The 25,700-nt window shown below is 44.4% G+C and overlaps 1 protein-coding gene across 1 annotated transcript in view; it reads left to right on the top strand.

The window, feature by feature from the left end:
• Window positions 1-8,362, top strand: part of LOC144094634 (uncharacterized) — a 73,735-nt gene extending 65,373 nt beyond the window's left edge. The window contains exon 7 of the mRNA XM_077628560.1: window positions 8,128-8,362. Within this exon, the coding sequence (XP_077484686.1) occupies window positions 8,128-8,233 (106 nt within the window). The 3' untranslated portion in view covers window positions 8,234-8,362. The remainder of the gene's footprint in view (window positions 1-8,127) is intronic.
• Window positions 8,363-25,700: the final 17,338 nt, after the last annotated feature.

The following is a 25,700-nucleotide window of genomic DNA, read 5'->3' as shown; positions in this document are numbered from 1 at the left end:
ACCGGCTTTTCGGTGTCCGCCAACGCTGGTAGTACTACGCCGCAAAATCGATATTTTTACCCGAAAAACCCTATTTTTGATAATTTCTCAGTCTTCCCTGAAACATCCTGAGTATATATGTGCAATACCGCATCAGCTATCGCGCCATACCTTTAAACCGGAGCGCGGGCCGCGGTACGGCGGCGGCTGCTTTTACGAAGTTAGTGCGCAGATCAGAAGAGGTGCGGTGGCGGCTACGTAGAGCCATGCAGAGGTAGAATCGCGAAATGCGTGGAATCGAGTTACATCACGTCGCCGCGCGGCGACTGGGTTCTATTGGGATGCAGGTGGCGTGGTCGGGCCGGAGAAGGAACGAGGATGATCGCAGACGTGGTTACGAAGGAAAACGCAAAGAAAACTCTATACAAAGACTATTTACATAATGTACAAGTAGGAGCAACTGAGAATGCCCCTCAGTAAAACGAAGCTTCTTAGCAGACGGGGGTCTCTTCGCAAACGGGAGTCTCTCTCCGCCAACGGGGAGTCTCTGGGTGCCAAACCAGAAGCTCGTTAAATACCCTTCGTATTTCCCAAATCCCTGACTGGGGAATACAGTTCGGAGAACGATGTCCAATCCAGATAGACATGCAGGCACTGGTTGCATCGCCCACGGCAGATGGCGGTGCTGATGTTGTCACGGCTTGTCGCCTGAAAGGATAAAAGACAGTCCCCGAACACTGTCACGTTGATTTCAACACAGCTCCAGGTGGGCGGTGCTGATGCTCTCACAGTTCGTCGAAGGGAAGATGAAAAGACAGTTCCTCAAACACTGCCGCATCGATGTCACCAGTGAGCACAGCTGCGAGGTCGGCACCCCCGTGGCAAACGAATGCCGAGCAGTTTCCCAGCAGTTGGATGAGCAACCCCGGACTCCCCCGCCTTTTGTCCGAAACGCGGGAATTTTGTCGAAGTCGCAGCCGTCTGCCAATTGTCATCCCCAGAGTGTCTGATGAAAGCAATGCTCCGCCCGTGGCATAATCGGCCACGTGGCGCCGCCATTGTCGCCCTTTCTTCCGTCACTACTTCCGCAACCTCCAGTCCAGGCAGCGTTTCTTCAGACGACTCGTTCGCCTTTACGTTGGTTTTCTATAAATCCTGGTCGTGGATCCCGCGTCTTTATCCATTTAGGCTGGAAGGCACGCCGGGCCTATCAGTTCAGAAATTGAGCAGACAGCCTTACGTCTTCTAAGATGTAAGCAGTCTTAAGTGCCTCTGCCGGCTTTTTTCTTCTCTACAAACTAGTTTGCGTTTCTGGGTATGAAACATAACTGCTGGTTTTACAACGTGTTTTGTCTATATATTCTATGACTACCAGAATCCACAATTGAATATCATGGACGTTGTGTTTTACGAACAGTACGATAAAGCTTAACTGGGGCTCCAATAAATACGTTAGCGGCAGCAGCTTGTTTCAATCTCAAAACGATTTAGGGCGCGTCTCGTCGCGTTCAAGTTATGGTCAAGGGGCTAAATAAGTCGTTCAGTGCGCGGTTGGTATAATTCCCAGACCATGCTGTAAGTGTATTTAATCAAAGTAAACAAAGCATTCATCGCAGCAACAAAAAAGATGGAGAAAACTTTCACGATTTTCGCGCTTATGATTCCGACAAATATTTCTCTTGTTCTGACAAAAGTTTCACAAGTACTTACCGTAAAAAGTCGGCGAGGGATAATTATTCCTCTTGGTCCAAAAAAAGGCGGAAGGAACAAAGAAATGTTTCCTGAATTGATTTTTGCCTTTTAGTGATTTAGGAAATGTTTCACAAAAAGAAAATTAGGCTTAGCATTGACTTGTCGTATATGCTCCCAGTATACGCAAACGCACACCTACCATGCTCTCAAACGCACTCATTTCAGGTAAAGTACATTGTAATTTCTCTGGCGCACCGCAATGCTACAGTAAAAAAAACATGTCAGTATGGTAAACAAATGTGAGAAATAAGTAATTTATTGTTTCGTATAATATGCGTTTTGTCAGACGGCTGCATAGCATGCTGACACTTAAGTACAACCCGCAATGCAGTAAGAAATTCGTACCGTTAAGGAGCATAAATGTTTTTAAATTATTTCTTGTAATTCGCTAACCGGACAAAATGTTCAAATAGGCTACACTATGTATGGTCTTGTGTGCCTCTTGGTGTTTTTTACACTGGTTACTCGATTCTGCGATTGTTAGCTCATATACAGCCACGTTGAAAATTCAGTAGCATGAGGCAGCAAGCTGAATTTCTGGGAATTTACCGCCACCATAAGGACATAACGTAAGACAAAGGCTTGTACACTTTCATAAATGAGAACATAACGTGGGAGTGCAAGCCACATGCTGTGCCGAAAAATGCTTGCCACGGAAAGGTTTTTATTATCTGGGAGCTTTTCTATCATGAACCCAATATTAAAAACTGTTTGTTCTGTTCACGACTTTTCCCTATAGCTGATACGTTGTTTATCTTAGTGTAGTATGAATTCAAACCTATAGACGAGCGCAATAATGCGACCCGAATTTCATCTCTAACAGCTTCCGCAGTGTATGTGTTGTTCAATGCACTGAAGCTTAGATTTATTCAATCTGTTCGCTGTTCTTCATACCAATTGAAAACTAAACGACTACGCCCACACTTCCCGTGTTCCGTCAACGGCGTTGAAATAGACATCCTGGAAAGATTTTCAGTTCATACGGGAGCTAGTCATATGAGGCTGAGAGTCGCCAGAAAAGTTGACGTGCTGCTAAAGGACATAACACAAGGCCCGTGATGGATGGGCTTTTATCCTCTGCACTTTTGGCGGAAGCGGTGGGATTTCGGTAAAGAAAGGCGTAGGACGACAGCTTCTTGGAGCCACGGTGGCGGCAAATCGGCACTAACGTAGTGACTAGTTCAGGAGGACAGATCTGCAAAGCTGTAGAGAATGCGCCTATCTGCACTGCCTTCTCCCAGGGCTGCCGAGGCCTTTCTTCTTAGACCTCACAATACTACCTACCTACCCTTCTTATTTACAAATTGTAGTATTTTAGCTGAAGAAGGAATACCTTTCAGAAGTTTTTCAGCGAAAACTCCTTTATTATTAGAAAAATACATTCTATCTGAATTTATAAAACCCCTTGATTTCTTTGAAAATCTTATTCTTACAGGCAAGTTAGCATGCATGTTTCACATAAGCTATGTCTTATCGTAGTAGCAGAAATCAAAGCGGGCACATAATTATTAGTCGTATTTACTGCACATCAGTGGTGTAGTGAGGAAGACTGTGCTTTGACAGTGTGGCTTGTCGAGCTAGTTGGTTATGCAATTATAAAAACCAACCGCTTGAAGGACACAGACAGAAAGGGAGACACACACACGCACTGCCCTGAACTGACTACTAAGTTTTATTCATGCAGAGATGCTAAATATCAGCAATGCAGATTAAACAGTCGACAGTCAGTTCCGTCACATGTTGCTAAGTGCCCTCAACTTCCCCCCTCCAAAAATGTCCTCTCCTTCGCTACCAACGAGAGGGACGTGGTGCTCACACATGTGTCTTTACACTCAAAGATTAATTTTGCCTCGATGATTTCGCGTGTTGTCTGGTGTCGGTTTCGGTCAGTTTATCACTGTATCTTTATACACACTTGCAGCCTCAGCAGTGTAAGACAAGGTTCCCATCGTTTTCATTTCTTACATTCCGTTTGTGCTCACTGAGCCAATCATTAAAACATCGGCCCGTTTGACCCACATAAGTTTTCCCGGATGTCAGCGGAATGCGGTACACAACTCTGTCGGCGCATGCGCCCATGGGGACTTCATGTTCCTTTTTGCAGTGTTTGGCCTCTTTTTACGGAAAGCGTTGTCATTTTAGAAATTTTTGACAATTAGTCAAGTGCCGAAAAAACCTTTGTTTTCACTCGAGAAGTAGTTCTCTTCAAATTGTGGAATAATCCATGGATGTATGTATCACCACCATCCTCTGCTTTTCTCTAGCTGAGTCTTTGATAGTTGTTTGCCTGCCACGAAGGTCTTTAAGCATACTTTCTTCCACCGAGACCAAATCATGGGAAGGATACCCCGCATCTTTCAGCCTTTCCGCCTGTTGCAAAAAACTCGCCTGAACAATATGTGGCATGATTTTTCCAGTGCATTACGAAAACATAGCTTTATAATCGCCCTCTTCACCAGCTTGGAATACGCCGAACTGAATGGTAACAGGCCTCTGTTGCCTCGAGGCTGGTACATTCAGCATGCATGATCTTCAGAGAGCAGGAGCTTTATGTCCAAGTACCGAACAGCGCTATCAGTCATTTTTTTCACAAGTGCTGGTCAATGCACTGAGACAATCACAAAAACAAGTAAGTCTAGAACCGCAGAGTCATAATTGCCTGCATGAGTTTTAAAAAGCACCGAAAATCACCAGAAAATCATCCACAAATCGCATGCTTCGTGGATGATTTTCTGGTGATTTTTCGGTGCTTTCCTGGTGCTTCGTTGGATGTACCAGCCTCGAGGCAACAAAGGCCTGTTACCATTCAGTTCGGCGCATTCGAAGCTGGCGAAGAGGGAGATTATGAAACTATGTTTTCGTAATGCGCTGCGAAAGTCATGCCCGCATATTGTTCATGCAAGGTTTAGGCAGCAAGTGGAAGGGATGAAAGATGCGGGGTATCCCTCCCGTGCTTTGGCCTCGGCGGCAGAAGGTATGCGTAAAGATCTTCATGGAAGGCAAACAAGCGTCAGACTTAGCTAGAGAAAAGCAGAGGATGGTGGTGATCCCATACATCCGTAGATTATTCGACAGTTTCAAAAGAACTACCTCTCGAGTGAAAACGAAGGTGGTTTCCTCGGCATGTAACAGATTGTGAAAAGTCTGTAAAATGACTTCGCTTTCCGGAAAAAAAGCCAAATAATGCAAAAAGAAACACAATTGTGTTTCTTTTTGCAGTCTTTCCATGGGTTCTTTTAAGAACCCATGGTCGCATGCGCTGAAGAATTTGTGTAGCGCATTCCGCAGACGTGTGGGAAAACTTATGTGGGTCAAACTGGCCAATGTTTGAATGATCGGCTCAATGAGCACAAAAGGAACGCAAGAAATGAAAAGGATGGGAACTGTGTTAACAAAATACACTGATAATTGATCTAAATCGAGACCAGGCAACACGAGAAATCACCGAGGCAATAATAATATGAGTATATAAAGACACGCGTGAGCAGCACGTCTCTTTCGCTGGTAGCGAAAGAAAGGGCATTTTTGGAGGAGGGAAGTTGAGGGTACAAAGCAACATGTGACGGGACTGGTTGTCGACTGTTTTATCCGCTTCATGAACAAAATTCAATTGTCAGTTCCGCGCAGTGTGTGTCTCCCTTCCTGTCCGCGTCTTTCAAGCTCTGGTTTTTATCAAAAGAATATGACTGTGCTTTGTCGCTTTGTGTGTAAGGTGTGCAATAAAGATACTATAACTAGCGGCGCCCTTGTAAAGTTCTTTATGTTCCAGTTATGTCGTTTGGGATTCCAATTTAAACCATTTGTCAATGCGATAAGGCTTAGGTTGTCGACTAAAAAAAATTTCCGGCTTCTCTGTCAAAAAATTTTCTGATTAGCCCCGAGAAGTCACGTGACCTTGTGACATCATCACAACCTTCCCACTGTGGTATGTGGCTTAATTAATGATTGGTAGAGAGAGGTAGGTGACCTTGCGGCGTCATCACAACATGCCCAACGTGGCGCTTCGCATAAGCCGTACAAGCTCGGGAAGAGCAACCGGGATCTCACAAGGCCCACCGGTGGCTGCGTTTGGAAAATCCAAATGCTGGCGCAGTGGTATATCGCTTAACTACTGTATCACTGCGCTAGTGGAGGCATGATGACTCCCCAGTGTCTATGAATGCGATTGAGAGGGTCATGACAGCAACAGCACGTGACCACCAGTGGGCCAATTATATGGCACCACCAAATTTGAAAATCTGAAGGCTTTCGAAATTTGAAAGTTGGCCCGCCTCCCAAAATATTTAAGGACCGCCAAAATTTTAGAATTATATCCGCCCAAGAAAATTAAGGTAGATTGGTTCGGATGAGTGGGTGGATTAGAGTGGATAAGTGGATCGGATTAGTATAATTCAACCTAATCCAGTAAAGGTACTCCAACAATTTAGAATGTGACGAAGAATGCATACCATATCACGGCAATGGAACGACTTCCAACCGGAACTTTGGCGGGAAAACTGCAAGACGTAGTAGACACTCATTGCAGACACCATAGCAGGCAACCTTAGTGATATGGCAATTTCTTGTTAAACAATATGGTTAAGAAGGCCGCCAAGTGTTTTAATCAGGTGCTGGATCGGCTCTCCATGTAAAAAAAAAATAAGCCGCCACCGTCTGGAAGACGTTGAAGTAACGAGCGTTAGCTGTTTGGTAGCACAATCTATCGTCCATCCGATGTATTACCACGGTATCAGGCTAGTTTTCCATACCTCGCGGCGAGCGGGTGCCTACCGCCTTGAGTTCGGATATTTTTGACCAATCTGGGCTGAAAAAGCTTTTCGACTCTTTCGAGGGCCATTTTTCCTTACCTCAAGGCGGTAGATGCCCGGTCGCCGAGAGGTATGAAATTGTGAGCTGGCGAGTCCTGACGTCACAGCCGCCGTGTTAATCCTAATCATAACTAAATATTAACCTAATTAGGCGATATTTGTTTCTACATGTTGTACTTATTGAGCCCGTTACGAATATGCCATTAGTTAGATAATGACGTCCTCGGTTAATTAATTATAAGCATATTATTCAAGCCTAGCCGTAACTAAATATTAATTTAATTAGTTAATATTGGTGTCCAACGTGTTCAACTCATCTAGAGGATTCAAAATATCTAATTCGTTTTATAATGACATCATTAAATACTGTGTTATCAGCGATTAAACATACTCACGTGACTAGTTCATTACGACATGACAAAATCAGTGACCTCATCAATCAATTACCAATTAGATATGCTAATAACGTCACCAACCAATCACCAATTGTATTGCTAGATTGAGTTACTATGGGGGCCGCCATCTTGAATTCCTCGGACAATTCCACGCCGAAGGGAGGTGGTAGCAGACCCCAAGAAATCGAGAAACGTGATGAATAAGAGCTAACGCTCTAAAACACGAAAACCGCATCTCGTGTAGTGCGGTGAGAAGTGAACATTTTTTATTTCATTCCATAATAGATCTTTATTCTTCAAGGCGCAATTTTCGAATATAGGTGATGGATGTTATTATTCACAGCATATTTGCCATTCGCCCTTCCTACAACTTCCTAATATCTTTCGGATCACATATTACGAGCCTTTTCGAAATGCGCTCTTGCCGAAGCTGTGTCTACGGTAGCTTCGCCAAACGCGACGCCACGCAGAAAAAGAGCAGCATCGTATACCTGTGCGTGGGACAAGCTTTAAAGGTCAGCTCTTCTTTGTATTGGAGTTGCCGACACCTCTTCTGATCGCTTGAGCTTCGGTCCTGATTCACAGCTGGACGTAAACAACATGGTCCGCATGGCTATGTGCAGCGAAGGCGCATGAAATTCGGATTGTAAATTCGCCATGTAGAGTCACGCCTTAATTTGCTGCTCTATGCAGTCACTATGTGGCCGCGGTGCCTGTAAACCACCAACGCCGGGCACAGAGCAGCGGAGAGTTCGACGTCATCCGTTAGCGAGTCTTGTGCTGAGGCGTTTGACAAGAAAAAAAAAGAAATTAAGTACTAACAAGCTTCGCCAAAACAAACATTATTTTCATTTTTAGAGAGGATTGCTCCTGAAGTTAACGCCAGGAGCAAACGGTATAGTGTAGTCATATATTTCAGACAACCCTCGGGACGAAATTAATCCAAATACAGAAAAATGTAAATTTCTGTGCAGTAATTCCTCCCCTGGAACCTCGTGGGGTTTCGTGCTTTCACCATATACAGTTATTCTCAAACGACTCGGTATTCTAGGATTTCCAGGAAATGTCCAAATTAAGGTTTTAATTACCTCGTTTTAAGAAGCCTGACCTGGTAAACCACCACCTGCGTTCTTTTTTTTTTTTGGAGCGCTTAGCAGTGCCAGCGAACAATGAAGCATGACGATTTCTTGCAGGATTTACTACGACGGCATGAAATCGTGGTTGGAAGCGCACGCTGTCTACAAATTTAATCACGAAAGCTCTGTGCCCAGGGGAGGAGAAGGCTACAGCTCCCGTTGAGACGGCCCATGGTACACCGTGAGACCATCCCTGCCGCCGATGCCAGCATAGACCGTTCCACAAGTCAGATGGCATGCGCTTAACTCTACAGTTTGATTCATTATGTGTGCTTCGCGACGAAACCCGTATGCGACACCATGTTTTGACGCATGCTGATTGCTCCCGCCTCATTCAACACAGTTTACTTATGATCTTCAATAAAACAGTGCTTCTTCTTCTACAGAGTACATTCATTTTTCTCTGTTTTGCATGGTTGGAAACATAGAGCATAATACAGCTCTGTTCTCTTGACGCTAGTAAAAGCTTGTCATGAGCAGGCGATATTAAGATAAACGGATTGCTATTGGACACTCTTGTTCGTAAGCTATGACAAATAATAATTGGTATAGAGAAATAGCATGGGTGAGATTCCCATTTTCACAGAAGAGATTTGTTACCGCCCAGCATAGTGGACAGGGCATAACCACAGCGGATGTGTCATTCAAAGCCTTACAGGAAGAGAAGTGAGATATAGTAAAGCCATCGAACACGCGGCTGCACCAGAATGAAACTGCGCTCATAGTTTTGAAACTAGGTTTGGTTAGAGCACGCAGGATTTTATCAGTGCATATAATTGTTGATCAGTAATAACAGTAAAAACTGCATCAGAGGAGGGCCACAAGTCTCACAGCGTCCGGCTTGGTCTGTGGGAGGGCCCGAAGTGCCACCGGCGGGAACCGACCGGAATAAATGGGTACAGATGTCCTTCGACCAGTTGCTCGGTCACTTAGGGGCATCGTCTGGAAGGGAGGCTTATGACGCGCCCTTGCTATGGTGGAGTATTCGCACGGCCGTGGGAGGCAGTTCGGCGTCTCCGGGTACTAACCGGTAAAATAGGTGCGTGTGCGCTCCCGGCCTGGTGGTTGGCCATTATGGGGCTTCAAATTTCGGAAAGATGACCAAGCTCGTTCTAGGAAAGCGCACCGTTTTTAGGGGCAGCCACCTTGGGGCACCGAAGCAGTGGCCTTGTGGTAGAGCATCTGCATCGCATTCGAGAGGAGCTGGGTTTGGTCTCCAGTGCCGCCGGGTATCCGCCGGTTTTCTAACGGGTACAAGTTTTTGCCCGGCCTGTTGCTCGGTTTTTCAGAGGTGAAATTGTTGGAAAAGGGCCTTTGGTCAACCACGCATCTTCCTGGATAGGAAAGTTATCCGCGAGGTACCGGAATCCGCATTTCTCGGTAAAACCCATTGTGGCCTTTTTTTTTGTTCTTGACGCAATGACGAACTCTCGAAACTTGTTTCGACAATTGAGACTCTCATATGCTAAAGTCTCCCTAAAACCGACCTAAGCGAACTGCACTAAAATCTTGAAATTTCAAGAACTCCGCAGAACCTCTCACAAACTGATCACGAACGACCCTCGCATGCTTCTGTTGGATTTCCCACCATGCTCCAAGAACTTTGTAATGGTCCTAAATAAAAAAAATGAACTGAATCAATGACGTTGATGTTCATCATGTATGTTGATCGTAGTGCCCATAAAGCGCAAGCATGCAATACGCAATGTTGTTTAATGACTGGAGCAGTGCCCAGTGAACTAAACCAAGCAAAATGCGCAGGTGGTAGCTTGGAGACGCTCTGTTTCGTGGTCTGTAAGCACTACGTTTTTGTCGCTGACATAAGAAGCTTAGCATTCAAAGTAATGAGTTTCGCAATGGTTGCATGTAAAACGCGGTAAGAAATCTGAATTTGCTTTTTATCTGCGGACAGTCACCTTCACATGCTGTCCTGGCGGGGGGCACAACGGGCATCTAGCAGGAGTCATAATAGAAATGTTCCCTGGCTAACATTCGCACATCCGCAAACAAGCCCAGAAAATCTGGACAAACTGAAAGGAATGCTCGGTACATACCATTGATTTCTTCAAGGCCGTCGGAACTAGTCGGTGTGAGCGCGAACTATTTTATAAGTAACACTTTGCAATGAGAAGGAAGAGTCAGCCATGATGATGACCACTTTCGCGCAGAATCTTTCGGCCTTCTCTAGTTTTATCATCATGAAAAGTTACGCGGTGTCCGCTACTGGCGGCCAGGAAATGACGCCATTTGATGCACAGGGGGGGGGGGGGGGATTACACGAGATTTTGAACTCCAACAGCAGCGTTTCTGTTCTACGGTATGCTTGTATAATTGAACCAGTTGTTGTTCTTGTCGTCAGCCTTTCAAAAGATGGTACATACCCACACTGGGGGATCCGACAAGAATCTAGAAGCAGTGGTTGCTGTACACCTGTACATAGTAAAGGCAAAAAGAAACGCACTCGGGACAGCAACACCTGTGGAATCTATCTCACGTAGGGCATAGACCTAAAGGGAATAAGCGTTTGGAAGAAAAGAAAAAATAAGTAATTGATTAAGTCAAAATGTAATAGTGCATAAAACAGAAAATATTCTAACATTTAGCAAGGCAGTTGATGAGATTCTAGCAAGAAATTTTGAGCAATAGCTCAGTAAGGCATGTTGCCGGGCTAGTTGGTTTAACATCTTGAAACTTGGAAAAAACACCTTGGCGCAAAGATATTGACATACACAAAAGAGACGAGGAGACACGTACAGGCGCCTGTCCGTGGTCTCCGCGTCTCTTTTGTGTATGTGAATTTATTTGCGCCAAGGTGTTTTATCCAAATTTTGAACAGCGGTACAAACAGATCTGTGGCTGAACCCAAGTGTGGTGGCGCCAAATGATAGCAAGAGCGGGCTGCTCAAACTAAGGCTAAGCCTCCTCCAGCAACCTTCTTCTCAAAGACCTCATGTCACAGCTGTGGCGTTTGTTCGCGTCCGCTTGTAAGCAAAGTAAATGTAGTAAATATAATCTATTTTTTACAACATATTGTTACGCAGAAGGGACCGAGTCAAGTCCAGGCGCACAAGCTTGAAAACACACCAAGCCGTAGAACCCACACGAGAACAACCAGCAAAATCTCAAGCATATATAGCGCCAAGCCCAGGCAGTTGGTTCTCTTTGTTGTCGTTCACGTACTTGGTCGCAATATAATTACTTACTGGCGATTAATAATTAATAATTAGGAATTATGAGTCATTAACAATACTTATAAATAGCATCTTAAAACGTTACGATAACAGTAAAACTGTACATATTTAAATAATAGACATTGAGCTTGGTAGCACTCCCCTCAACAGACTAGTAAATAAAGTTATGTTACCTGTTTTTTTTTGCATCTTTGTAAAAAATATGTGACCCCTGATGTGTCGAGTATTCTCTTGAATTCTGGTGTTCAGGTTTTAAATTTCCGACCAGTGTGACGTTTTGTACAAAATTTTGTCCTCACCTGCAAAACAAATGATCGATGCTGCTTAGCTTTTGAAACCTGACTAATTGGCGTTCGTGAAACCTGCTTAAACTATTTAAGCGATGAAGAAACTTTTCTGAAGTGGACTGGCGAGCGGCGCCTGATAAGGTCAAGTACACTAATTCTCTCCAGTGCGTCACACGTATATCGCCACTTTTTCTGGCGTTTTTTGGTTAGAGCTGCTCGTATAGCACGGATATCGCGCATAAATGGGAAAATATAAAAGGCACGGTCAGAAAAGCTGCCCTATCATCTCATCATTTGCCTTTTGCAGATATTGCGGCGACAATGCCCGAGGCATAATCTTGAACACAGGCGGTTGAGAGCAGGGCAGTTACATAGGTTGATTTATAATATCCATGCGACATGGCGTCGCGAAGAAGCAGGTATACTGACCGGCCACGACGGTCGAGGCAACTTTGAGCTGGTACAGTGGAAACGGGTGTGCTCTGTGCAAGAGCGCCATCTGATCGCCTGGCACGGCTTCGCTAAGGGAGATTCGCGAAACGATGCTCCCTGTTCAATGTGAATAATTGCCAGTCTATCTCCTCGCCGAGAGTGTCTGACACGCGTAATGATTTTTCTCCGAGGTGCACTCAAGCATGCTGCAGTAATAAACAGCTATTGCTCTGGCCCGTTACTCAAGTCTGACATAGGACAGAAGGCTTTCGCGCACGTTCCTTCGGCCGATCTTTTGAGCGCCCCGTGCGCTGCCGCAGTATAAGCGGCGTGAATGCGGGTAGCGTCTACCTGTGTTTTGCGTACTTGTCTGTCTAGCCACCCAGAGAGAGACCATTTAACGCTCTGCGTCTGCCTATTCTCGTCGATGCTTTTTTTTAGCTCAAGTTCTATACACAAGAGGCTCTCAATAAGAAAAAAGGCTTACCGGACGGGCTTGTTTACACAAACACCTTATGTTCAGGCGCTTTTGACAAAACTAGTTTTGGCGATTAGCATTACTTCGTTCATTTGCGCATATGCTGTGTATACGTGCTCCGAGGATGTTGTACATGTTAGGCAGAGGGATTGAATATTTTATACAAGCCTTTGGATTCCATTGCACTTCTTTTGGTTTCTGTAGGGTTTATTCTGGCTACTCAGAGAACGGTCAGTAGAACACCCAATAATAAGAAAATTATCCGCCACTTGAAAGCTTTTGCCAGAAATAGCCTGTCGACGGAGATCTTACTGCATGCTTTATGAGGTCTCCTGGAAGCCCCATGCTCGACATCGTGATGTTTCCCCGCTCAGGAGGCCCCACCATACAAATGGTACAAAAAAAAATAAAACAGCGTGATCAGAAGATACTACACCCGTAACCACTCAGAAATCGAAGAGAGAGATGAGGTGGGAATGACTGCGGAAAGAAAATTGGCGTTGCCTGTGTGCCGACGCAGCGCAGGCGCAAACTAACGACTAGAGCAAAAGCTGCGAGTTAGATTCTCTAATCATACTTAAGAAGACTACAGCGCAGTAGCAACACGGACAAGACAAGAAGCGGACAGGCGCTGCTTTTCTTGTATTGTATGCGTTGCTAGTGTGCTGTAGCCTTAAGTATACAAATTTAAGCCAACTAGCCAGCCATTACGTATTAAGCAAGGTTTCTAATCATATATACTAATGCCTTCGAATGCTCACAGGCAGTGTCATTCAAGTTTCAGACAAGCTGCCGCGCAAATACATACTGTCGTAGTGTCTCACGCAAACAGGGTCCGCTCCTGTCCTTCCAGTATGGTCCAGTGGGGAATTCACCCGTCAACTGTCAATCTCAAGACGGATGCATGCAGTGCGAATCTTAAGGGGACATTTTTTATAACAGTTCTCATGGTCAGAAAGAGATATGTCTTGCAGCTATTTACAGAGAGGAAGGTTAGTGATGCAAGTATGCCCCTTATCGCGGTGACAAGGAGTGTTGGAGTATCCCAAGAGTAGTCAAACATCCACACCTAACATGAAAAAGGAGGGGAAAAAACAACTAATCAATTTGAGGTACGTTACCTACTGAACGCATCTCGCAAGTAGACAATGTATTTATTAATCACAGTTGTTTCTAAGAAGCGATTCACGGATAGTTTTCATCTGACAAGCGTGTTTGTGACATGCTTTGCATGCTTTTTTAGTAAAAACGTTCTAAACTTTACATGAGAATAAGTAGTCACCCCCTGCTGTAAAGTACAGAGATGCTAAATAGTTAAGAATAAAGGAGGTCTAAGAATCTCTTTAGTAAACAATAACTTTCCCAAGTACTCTTTGCAACAGATCTGAAAACAAAATAGAACCTTCAAAAATAATAAAACTGCATCCCTAGCTATACAGGTAATTACAAAGGCGACAAGTAATGCTGACAAAAACTTACATTTTTAAGCAGACCAGTTTTAAGTGTCTGGGTCACGGTGTGCGATTTCCAGAATGCCGTTTCTTTTCCAGACCTACATGGTGTTTTGTTACCGACCGCTCTGACAATAGCAGCATGCATCTGACTTTATACACTTCTGCTAAGGTAGACTTGGTCTGTCAGTCAGCAACATTTATGAATTGACTGTAAACAATTAAGGTGCGTTAAAGGGCTACATGGCGCAGATCGTAGCTACAAAAGATTCAGTTATGACATAAATATAAGAGACTGCATCTTCTTGATTTTTTGTTATTGTGAGATTACATGAAAGAGCATAAGTATAAAATATCTGACACGCTCTCCTCATTCAGCGTTCTGCTTAGCGACGCTAGACTGCAAGCGCGAGGTTTCGCACTAAATGAACTTTGAGATTGCTTGAAGAAGTAAATGCACGTTGTATCCGCATAACGAGAGGATTGATCGATCTATTGACTGACTGATTGATTGATTATTTGCGATCGATCAACGCCGCTGCGTTGAATCAGTGGTTAAGGCGCTCTGCTGCTGACGGGAAAGACGCGGGTTCGACCCCGGCCGCGGCGGTCACATTTCTGCGAGGTTGAAATGCTAAAGGGCCTGTGGACTGTGCGTTGTCAGCGCACGTTAATGAACCCCAGGTGGTCGAAATTTCCAGAGCTCTTCGCCATATGGCGTTCCTCATAGCCTGAGTAACTTTGGGACGTTACACCCCCATAAACCAACCAGTGATTGATCGATTGAACGGTCTGAAGATCTGAGTATGTGCCAGTTTTTATGTGCTTTAGTTTCCAGTTTTTATATGCCAAGACAACGCAGTGGCTTTGCAGTACGCGGTAGTAAAAGCGCTGGACTAATTTCGGTCACGCGGGTTTCTTTAAGATGCAGCGAAGCATTAGTGCATGGGAGTTTTTGCATTTTGCTTCTATCAAATTGCAGGTGTCATGGCCACAATGCAGCCACGGCTTCAGAAGAGGTCGACAGCCGAGCGCCATATCCACCGAGCCGCCAAAGGGACTCGCATACAACAAATGCATCTTCCTACACGAAAGTCAATTTCAACTCAAAGATTTTCCCTTTAGCTTTCGAAAAAAGCACCTCCCCATGTCTTGTCTGTCGTTCCTCTGCGCTTCTGTCCTTTGAGAAAAGAGCGCCGCGGAAAGTGTTTCGAGCTTCGTTGCCTCACGTAACGTGGCACTAGTCGGGAAGGAAAAAGGGCGTATGGAGGCATCCCAAAAAAGGATTAACGATCGCAACCTCACTCTGTTGCGTGAGACATTCTTTTCGTGGGTTTCTATCTCGGGCTCTCGCTACCTAATTTGCTTGTCAAGAGTGTTTGCCGTTATGATACACGACTGTAGCCAAATCCAGTTTCGTCGTCTTTTGTTCCGTGGAAGGAAGGGGCTTTAGGCGGGTAGAGCGCGTGCGCCTGTAAAAAAGCCCAGGCTGCTTTGGTGTAAGAGCTCAAAGGTAGGCATCAGTGCGTTTATCGCCGCTTCTAGAGAAAAACAGAGCGGTTTTTCTTCAGATTTCCTGAAAAGGGCTCACTTTGTGCGGGCTTAATTAGGAACCTTTCAAACGTTCTTCAAATGCAGCAGAAAAAAAAGCAACTGCGTTTTTTTTTGAACTTATAGGAACTTTCGTTGCGGTCTGCGAGGGTGCGCAGCAAAACTATTAGAAACAAAGCAAGAAACGGAGAAGGCGGGAGCCGTTACGCATTTGGACGAAGTAATCTAAAGTCGTTGGCGTGCCATGAGCCAGTATTGAAGACAGCGAAGACCATTCGCATTAATCTCTTTTCTACATTTTAGCGTTATTAATTTCTGCAAAGACACAAAAGGGAGGAAAGAGAGAGGTAGATAAGTTTCTCAACTTATGCAACAATAACTCTGCACGCAAGAGCGGTTCAATGCCAGAGGTGGGCATTTGACCTGGAAAATCTCGACCTCACCTCAAACTCGAAAAAATTTGCCGACCTCACTCAACCTCAACCTCATCAGTTGAGGTTGAGGTCTCATGAGACGCCCTCACCTCACTTTTCCTTAGGCCACTGGCGACCTCACTCAACCTCACCTCAACCTCATATTTTGATGTTAAGGTCGGCTGCTCGACCTCAGAAAACAAACAAAAAACAAAAAGCGATTAAGATGGTTTTCAGTTACGAAGAATTCTGGGAATCCTGTGAGACAGGAATGCCAAAATGATTGTATAAACTAGCGGCACCAAGCGGTCTGTAATTATTTTATAGGGTGTGTACAGACAGTACTGATGTGCACGCAATAGGAGAAGCTTATAATCTGGGATCAACCCTCGGAGAGGTTATGACCTGCGGAGAGGGGTGTCCCTTACGCGTTTACCACCAGTACGTCCGAGGGTACTTACCTTTTCATTAAGTTTGCTTCACTAGCTGTTTTTGAGCATATCAGTGCCAATATTCGGCAACCTGCTTCACGTATACTTGTTCGTATTGGAAGCCCCTCGCTCATTCACGTACGAACCGGCAAATGACAAACCCAGACCTTCTGCACTGTCAAAAATTGGAACGGAGGGGAGGTATTCACGATACTCTTCTTAGATTTTAGAATAATTAGCGAATGTAAAAAAAACTGGTCGCTGATATACTTTACAAAGTGACGGCTACGCAGACGCATATCAGTACATTTCGATTTTCTAGCTCTATCCGGCATAGCGAGAGGACTCAGCGTAAATGGAAATTTTGCCACCCAGCAAACGCTCTTTTCAGTCCTCTGTATGCTGTCTTCGAAAACACTTAACAAGCTGCGACTGCAGAACAACAACAGAGGCGCGTTGTATTTATGTCTATGGAGAAGCGAGCGGCTTCTTTTATTAATGCGAAAGCATTAGATGGCTCAGTTTCAAGGTGATATCCGCAAAAAAGTGTCCTCAAGAAACGGCACTATGTGACATCACGTGCCGAAACCACGCGACGAATATGGTGATGTCACATCAATAATAACACTAATTAACACACACTAACTTACATGTATAATTGATAGTTATTAATGCAATTAGGTAATGCTGGATAACTGACATAATTAATGATGATGTCATATGAGTGTGACGCCATACCAAGTCACGTGATAACGGTGTACTGTGACGTCAAACCTAGCCACGTGACAACGATGTAATGTCATGTCATACCAGGTCCCCACCCACATTACTACACATGCGCGCATGACGCATTACGAAGAGTGCCCACAACCCTGGCCACATTAATGACATTCGGATCGCCCAGCAGGTAAACGCGGCAGCTCCCATGTATGACATACTGTCACGGGCGCATGCAACGACACGTGCCGTTGACACTCGAGGTGATGGCGGTGATGACGATGATGATAATAGTGCATCTTTAGGAGCCCAGGGAAATCTGATATACCGCTACCAAATTAAACGTTGCTAGAATATTTATTAAATATTGTACTTTACCCAGCAACCGAAGACAATAATTCTGCGGGAAAAAGGAATACCTGCAGCTAATAAATATGACGATTATGATGCTCGTGGAAGGTAAAGACCCTCCTCCGTTTCCGCAACTTCCCTGCAGATGGCGATGGTAATGGTTTTGAAATCCTGGGAATTCTCCGGTGACTCGGTGATCCTGTGGCACTTTGCAAGAACGGGCTCGATTACGTCTTCGAACACTGTGCCAACTATTTAAGTCACACGGGCAATCAACTGGCCTAGAGTGGGCAGCGTGAACCGCTCTCTCTGTCAGCAGCACCACGTCTCTCCGTTCAAATTTCGCCGTAGCGCAATCTTTTTCCGAGACCCCCCCAACTGGAAAAAAAAAGAAAACGCCTAAATACTCACATGCCTGAACATAGTTCTGGGCATCATTTCGTCAGCGAGTTTGAGACAAGATGTTTTGTGTCAATTATTTGTTTCCCTTCAAAACTGAACTAATCAATGGTACACCGGCATCCTCGATGTTTTTTACCCGCGAGCACCGCGCGAGCATTCCGCGAAACCGTTTTAGGTGAACGACGGGTCTCTACAAAATAGTTAAGGAAAATGTAATGGTGTGGGTAGTGCCTGGTCGTCTGCAAGGCATGCCGCCAACCTAACTGATCCCATACGAGAAAAAACAGCAAAGGGAATAGTTACAAACTTAGGAAGAAATCGCGCACTTAAACAAGCGAACAACAGTACCCCATAAACGTCATATTAGAAGGTATGAAAGAGGGACTCAGCAGCACAGCGTCAGCACGTAATCAGTTCTATTCACACATCTTCATTAAAAAAGAAAGTAAAAAGAATCGGATACCACATCGTCATATATTCATTGTAGTTTTCAATTTTTTGCACTGCTATAACACCGCTATGCTGGTACGTTCATTCCGTGCTGCGGTGTCGGCATATGTGAATTTTCGAGAGGGAACAAGGTACAGGAGGCCAAAGAGAGGTTATCCGGAAGAATTTAAAATGAACTTATATTTGCATCTGCTTGCATTACGAAACGGGAATATAAAGAAGTAGTATGATATTCGAAAGGGGAAGACACCGATCAAAAGCTTCGACGGTGTTGTACAGGTTTTTCTGGCTTCGTAATTTTTTCATCAAATCAGGAGGTGTCCTTGTTAGTAACCGCCTGAATCCCATTCTTTCGCCTATGCCGACTGCTCCAGTTTCTGTTAAGTTACCTTGTAGTATACAGGAGGATTCCCTTTACTCGACTGCAAGGCAATAGCTGTGACGTCAGCGCCGGTAACGAGCATGAACACGAAACAGTCTTGCTTTCGACCATCCGCGCGGCGATTAACTTATTGTGTGCTTGTTGGACTGAACTTCTTTGTTTGTGACATCAGACAGAGCTACCGCGGGTCAACGTGAGTTATGTGCTTTGCGCGCTTCCGGGAGTTTGAGCCAACCGGCAGGCAGCTACGGCTGCTGCCCCAATGGGGGAAGAGGTAGGGAGAGCGGCATGCCATGACAGCAGCACTCTTTCCACGAAGACCAGAGGGATGCGTCCTCCTGTAGGCTCGGGCTGAACGCGTATTACGGCGCAGCACCAAAAGCTAAGACGGACTGCTGCACATGGTTATCCAAATAAGGGAAACCGAACACGAAGCGTCATTGCATGAACACTGCGGTGGTGCGCTCCAACTCCGCTTCGGAAGCGGCACTAGTCGGAGTGAGCCGCGGCAACTGCAAAAAGTCTCGACCTCAAAATTTCGACCTCACTGAATGACGACCTCACTCAACCTCAAACTCACGCGTGAGGTTGAGGTCTGATCTTTTGACCTCACTCACAAAATTTCGAGCCGTTGCCGACCTCACCTCAACCTCACCTCACGACGTGAGGTTGAGGTCGACCTCATGAGGTCGAAACCTCAAGAGGTTTCCCACCTCGGTTCAATGCCGTTTTGTTTACGATTCGAATAAGTTATTCTTCCTTCGTTACTACTAGTACGCGCAATTAAGCATGCAAGTGTCATCTAAACAAATGTTAACGTACATAAAAACTGAATAGGTGAAATCCGCCAGTGTCGGGCTCCTTTCTGCAACACGGGATGCGAATCTCAGTGTGCTCATATTTACGCATAGAATGTGACACTTCCATTCATGCCAGACGCATGCTTTTCCTGAGCAAAGAACGAGGTAATCCTACTTTTTTGTTATGAACCGAAAACGCGTCACTACGTACTTTTCCTACTAGGCAGATTGCTGCAGCGGCGCTTATCGGGTTGGCAAACATAGCAGGTCGCGCACATGACAGAGAGAGGGGGGGGGGGGGCGCTGCTTGAAGCTCGCGTTTTGTTCCCAGCATGCAGCGAACAACATCCGGCCTGCGGCCTTCTGCCTAATTTCAGTGATGACTATTATGAAACAAAGCAAAGAAAACACCGCCTGTACAATGCTTGCACAGAGCAAACACGTCCTGCACACTGCGGCAGCCAGCTGTAGCCTGGCAGCTTCTGGCACGCTCGTCGAGAAGCGGTCATTTGTTTTCAGTGTGGTGATAGTGGCCGCCAGCTGCTTCACAGATTTTGCTTGACCTTGGTGCAGTCTTCAGCACTACTGTCTTCGTCCGTGTGATTGCACACAGGCTCGACTGGGTGCTTCTGTTGTAGAGAGAGCAATGGCGGGAAAAATGTCGCGATGAGACTTTCGCCAAGAAGAGGCCGATTGGTGGCACAGACTCTGCAATACTTGTGTTCCCTGAACCCTTTCCTTTTCATGCATTTAATTTTTTATTACATTTTTGTTTACAACAAGTTCATATTGTAAAGAGGCGTTCATTGACGGATCGAGAAATTCTTTCAGCATTCGCGGCAGACGAAACAGGCACAGATTGGAAAGGCGACAGTAGAAAGTAATAAGAGGAAATTGCCAGACATTATCCCTAATAAAGACAATTATTGTTGAGCGCACATTCCCTAAATTAGTTATTGATTTCTGAAGACCCGTTATTTCATTCGGAGGAAAATATTTGCTTTCAGTTTTTAAGAGCAGCTATGAAAGGACGTACGAACATATATGGCGCTATTTCGCGGGTGGCATACAGAATGTGTGGCGCTCAGTGCTAACGTTCAGTGGGTTAGACAATAAGAACTAATATTATTGAAAATTTACTTTAGCAACAGGCATTTATAATTTTTAGCATTATTTTGCCGCAATTATTATATTGGTGTTGAGTATTTCTAAGCCGCAATCAGACCCACGCTGACGAACCTTCCGATAATCTCTCGCCTTAGTACTGTAGGTTCTCCAAACTCATACACATGTTTAATTTAATTAGGTTGAATTGAAATAACTTTTTGTCTCGACAATGCGAGGGGGGACAAGAGCTAAATGAAGAGAGAGCCTGACAAAGGCTCCATTTCCCGTCTATACACAGTTACAGCAGCGGTGATAGTACGTTCACATTCATACACATAAAAGACCCCTAATGTTCCTTTCCTTATTTAATGTTTCTAATGTAAGCTGAAAAGAAGGTGCTTATTGTATTGAAAAAAAAAAAAAATTCGACAGAGGCCTGCCGAGTTGGAAATGCAAATTTAATTTAAGTGAGAAATGAACACCAAACAAGTTCTTGTAAGAAAACACGACGTTTCGAAACCTCTTCGGTTTCTTCATAAAGGTGTAACGACAGGCGAGTGCAGCTTGTCTTTTTAAGCCCCCGTATAGCCGACCATCGGGCCATTGAACTTAATATGCGGGTGTAGTAGGAGGGAAGGGTTTTAAGTGATGAGTCTTGACTGAATCAGCAGCCTCCTGCGCGGGTTTTGCTCGGTCTTCACCATTATAGTTGTGTCACTTCGTTGGCGTTCATTTCTCTCTTAAATTAAATGAGCTTAATATGTTCCTAAAGTTCATTCATTAACGTTTAGTGGGTACTCCACGGAGTAAAACAGTTTATATGGGTACAGGCTGCCTACTGGACTCCTCTGAACATCATGGACAGTTTGGCGATATGTCTAGACGTTCGTGCGCCTCGAAGAAATCGTATTGTTCTTAGACTTTCGTAAGACTTGCAAAGCTTATTTCTGCTGCTGCACCGCAGTGAAAACTGAAAACAGAAATCTAAAGCCTTGTTATAGAATCCGTTTTAAGCTCACTTGCATTTTGTGTACTCGTCAACTCCAGCTTTCATTTTTCTTTCTCTATCCTCCTCATTTTTTTTTTCTCTCGAAGGCAGTTTTCCTGGGGCTTTCATTTACATCAGTGAACAACAAAGTCGAGCTACAAAATTCACGGAAAGCAGTAGCGATATCATGTGCTGGCAGCAAAAACAAGTTGCTCATACTACTTTGCCGCGCAGTATGATGAAAGAGTGGCTTGGCCTTCAAACCCTGAGTTTTGAAAATGCCTTGAAAATGACAAAAAAAGCAGAGCATTATAAGAGTAAAAAGTTTACGTCGAATATAGCTCCCTTCATTTCTGTCACCCTCAGCGGCCTCTGCTATAATACGTTGGTTTATTTCTTTTACAAAGTATGAACAATGACGCGTGGAATGATGGGCTAATGATGGGCTCGTTTCAGCGTTACTGAAATGGGTGGCCCGAGGGGAGAAGATAAAAATGGAAAGAAAAAAGAAGCAGGCTCATCCAATTGCTACTATGGGTGTTTGTTTTGAAAGGAATTATCGCGGAGAAGCAGCTTGAAGTCACCTTGGCGCCAGTGGGGTTCGCAAATGACCCTTCTTACTATGCTTACCCAAGAGAACAAAGACGTTAAAACGTCTGCACCAACGGCGCTTCTCTGGACTGCAGCGAATTTATTTTTCCTGCGGGAATATGCAATGTTAACCTTTGTTAGCGATTTTTGTCGCGAAGACACCGACTTCGTTAACCGTTAATCTCAGACTACCGAAACTATATAGTTATCTTTAAGGAGGACCACACCCACAAACAAGCAGATTCATGCGATCAATATCATTACAAACGTCAGTCTTAAAAGGAGCGAAAAAAAATCACTTTCTTGGTACGACAGGAAAATATGTAGCTCTGTGCACCGGCTCGTTCAAGGGCATTTTTACGAAGTGCAGTACTGGGATCACGGTTTCCCCTTTTTCAGTCGAGAGGGGTGATAACGTTCGTAGCGGCTACGAACGCGTCTGCAAGTGCACCGACCTTGTTGAAAAAATTACAATACATGCAAGTCCATTCATGCACGAGAAACGGTCTACAGTCTGCGAATTCTGAAGAAAAAAAGTCCAATGTGAGCTCCCGTCGCGTGATAAGCACTCGGCATTAATCAAACAACAGAGCTCCTTGCCCGCATGCCCTCTCCTTCGTTTCAACAACAGCTGACCCTATAGTTACACGTCATCAATCAGCAGAAGGCGTCACACAGTGCATGTTATCTGTCTTTTCTAACTGACGTCTGAGACGGCTTGCACTTCTCTTTCGTTAATGTTATGGGACAGCAGTATGAAAACCCTGATGTACACTTTAACGATGTTTTTGAACGTTTTTTTTTGTTGCGTTCTTTCTGGCGTTCCGTTTTTTTGTCCTTTTTAAACTAAACGCCCGAAACGAACAAACTACATTTGCTCTAAGCGCACGCGAATAATTCATTGTTTTTTTTTTTTGAGGAAAGGAAATGGCGCAGTATCTGTCTCATATATCGTTGGACACCTGAACCGCGCAGTAAGGGAAGGGATAACGGAGGGAGTGAAAGAAGAAATGAAGAAGGAGGTGCCGTAGTGGAGGGCTCCGGAATAATTTCGACCACCTGGGGATCTTTAACGTGCACTGACATCGCACAGCATACGGGCGCCTTAGCGTTTTTCCTCCATAAAAACGCAGCCGCCGCGGTCGGGTTCGAACCCGGGATCTCCGGATCAGTAGCCGAGCGCCCTAACCACTGAGCCACCGCGGCGGGGTGCGCACGCGTAGGCTGAACTCAATATTACCGGTTAAAGCGCGGACAATTCCTTCACAATTTGCCGAAGATTCACAGGCCAACAACTCCAGCCTGCTGCCTGCTTCCAGCCTGCTTCCAACAATTTTCAGCCCACTCAAGAGTTTGATTTAGTAGCTGTGGGTATGCAGACGCTAAAGCGATGAACAGGATAAGTTTATAGTTTGCATGTTGCGTGCAAATTATATGGCTGTTGTTGTAGCACAGTGCATCTCAAGCTCTTGCTCCGTCAAGGAGGGCTTGTTGGCATCCACTTACAGCAGACGGAAGAAAAAGAAGTTATTGCTAAATGTTCATGCCATCTCTAACATTATTTTAATATTGAAATAAAAGTTGATGCCACGTCTGTTCTTACTATGATATTCTAAGTGAGCCTATATAGTTGTTTGACAGAAGGACGGCAGGCAGTCTTAAAACAGTTTTAAATAGCGCCTGGGCTGCCATGTGCACCTTGTGCTTCAAGAAATCGAGACGCAGAGAGGCTTCTTTACAGACAGAGGCAGGGAAGTCAGCCTGAGCTATGATTCACGGGGCTCCTTAACGTCGCGGAATAGTGAGTGTCCTTGCCGTAATCTTTGCATATCATTACATATAAAGTCAACTGCTGATAATTAATAAAAAAGAGACCGCCACCGTCTGGAAGACGTCGAAGTAACGAGCGTTAGCTTTATTGGCCATGCGTAAAACCAAAGTCTTTCCGCATCCAGCGGGGCCGGTGAAGAAAACCCTGAGCGCTTCTGAAAAGTAATATACTTTTTTCACCTAGCGGAGAGATCGACGCCTAGCGCCGTCTATCGGAGAAATTACGATGCACGTCTACCCGTTGTCGAGTTACACCCCCTCAAGATACCTTCCAAAGGGAATTTGCTTCGTTTGGGGGGATAAAGTGGAGTAGAATTCGGCTTGTGGTGCGATGTGCTAACGCTCCAATTAGTAATTGCACGTATACAATATTTACCGATTATTTAATTGTGGTTTTATTCTATACCACAACCCCTAGGGTTTTATTTGCCTACCAAATTCGGTATAGAACTGTCCCCGCATTGGTGTCCCTTGTTGCCGGAGTATATATATATATATATATATATATATATATATATATATATATATATATATATATATATATATATATATATATATATATATATATATATATATATATATATATATATATATATATATATATATATCGCGGACAAATGTACACATTGTAGTGCATGGCGCTACAAGTATCAATGCGAGATGTTCTGTTTTTTAGTGGCTGCCACAGTGATCTCAGAGTGGTAGCGACCCCACGAAATCTCGAAACGTGATGAGTAAGAGCTAACGCTCTTAAAAGTCGGACAGTGGAGAATCCATAATAACAGTGGCTCGCGTGAAATGGCCCCTGTTTTCAACTCTAACGATACACGCACACAATATTAGACGAGATTCTAGAGACTAAGGCAGGCTAACCAAAGCTTTCATGTTAATTTGGCTCCGATTTGTGTGCAAGCACAGTAGCCCTTCATGAGGGGCCACTTTTTTGTACTTTGGTTGGGCGTTCACTACGTTTCTTCAGCGGCCATCTGAATTCTAGTCGCCAAGTTTTTGTTCCTCAATTTTCGTTTATTGTTATCGTAAAACTGGCTTTCGTGTTATAGAGCTTCACTCAATATGTACTATTGGCTTATGTCGTACTAGTCTCGTTCATAACCTTACAATTGGTGTTCCACTTTTCGTAGTAATTACTGCCAGTGCATCGAACTGAATTCATTTATCCAAGTGCCCTCTGGCTTCCTGGTATAAAGTTCTTGGTGTTTATTCATTTAATACTGTCAATCTTACCAGGGATCGTAACAGAAAAGGCAATGAAAATGCGCAACGACACCGACAATTTTGACATCTTAATTCTAAGTACACATTTTAAAGTTTCATAAAATTATACATCAAGAACACAAACGTGGACAATTACAACAGGCGACATGCGCTAACAATGTGGATTGGCTTATCAAATATTTATTGTACAGACATGCACTGCTGGTAAAATGATAAATAACAATTGCAAAAAATAGCACAACGAAAATAATTATTGTGATGCATGTAGTCGGTTCCAAATGAGTTCCTGAAAAACATTTTATGTACGTGTACAAAAAATGTATGTTTGAAGCGTTTTGTTCGCGTATAGTTCGCGCAAAGAACCAATGCTTGAAAGTATCAGTTTGAAACGGGAACTTTTTTAGTGTGTGGTGCAGGTTATAACGCGCTGGGTTTTTCTGAGATTTGGTTGAAGTGTTCAATTTTATTTGTTTCGTATGAGTTGCTGCATGATATTAAGGCGCAAAAAGTTACACTCTCTTGAAGGGTTACAAGTTAGGTGT

This window comes from Amblyomma americanum, chromosome 1 (assembly GCF_052857255.1).
Source record: "Amblyomma americanum isolate KBUSLIRL-KWMA chromosome 1, ASM5285725v1, whole genome shotgun sequence".
In the NCBI taxonomy this organism is placed as follows: Eukaryota; Metazoa; Arthropoda; class Arachnida; order Ixodida; family Ixodidae; genus Amblyomma; species Amblyomma americanum.
Note: the sequence above shows the minus strand (reverse complement) of the source record. Positions and strands in the feature narration are given on the sequence as shown.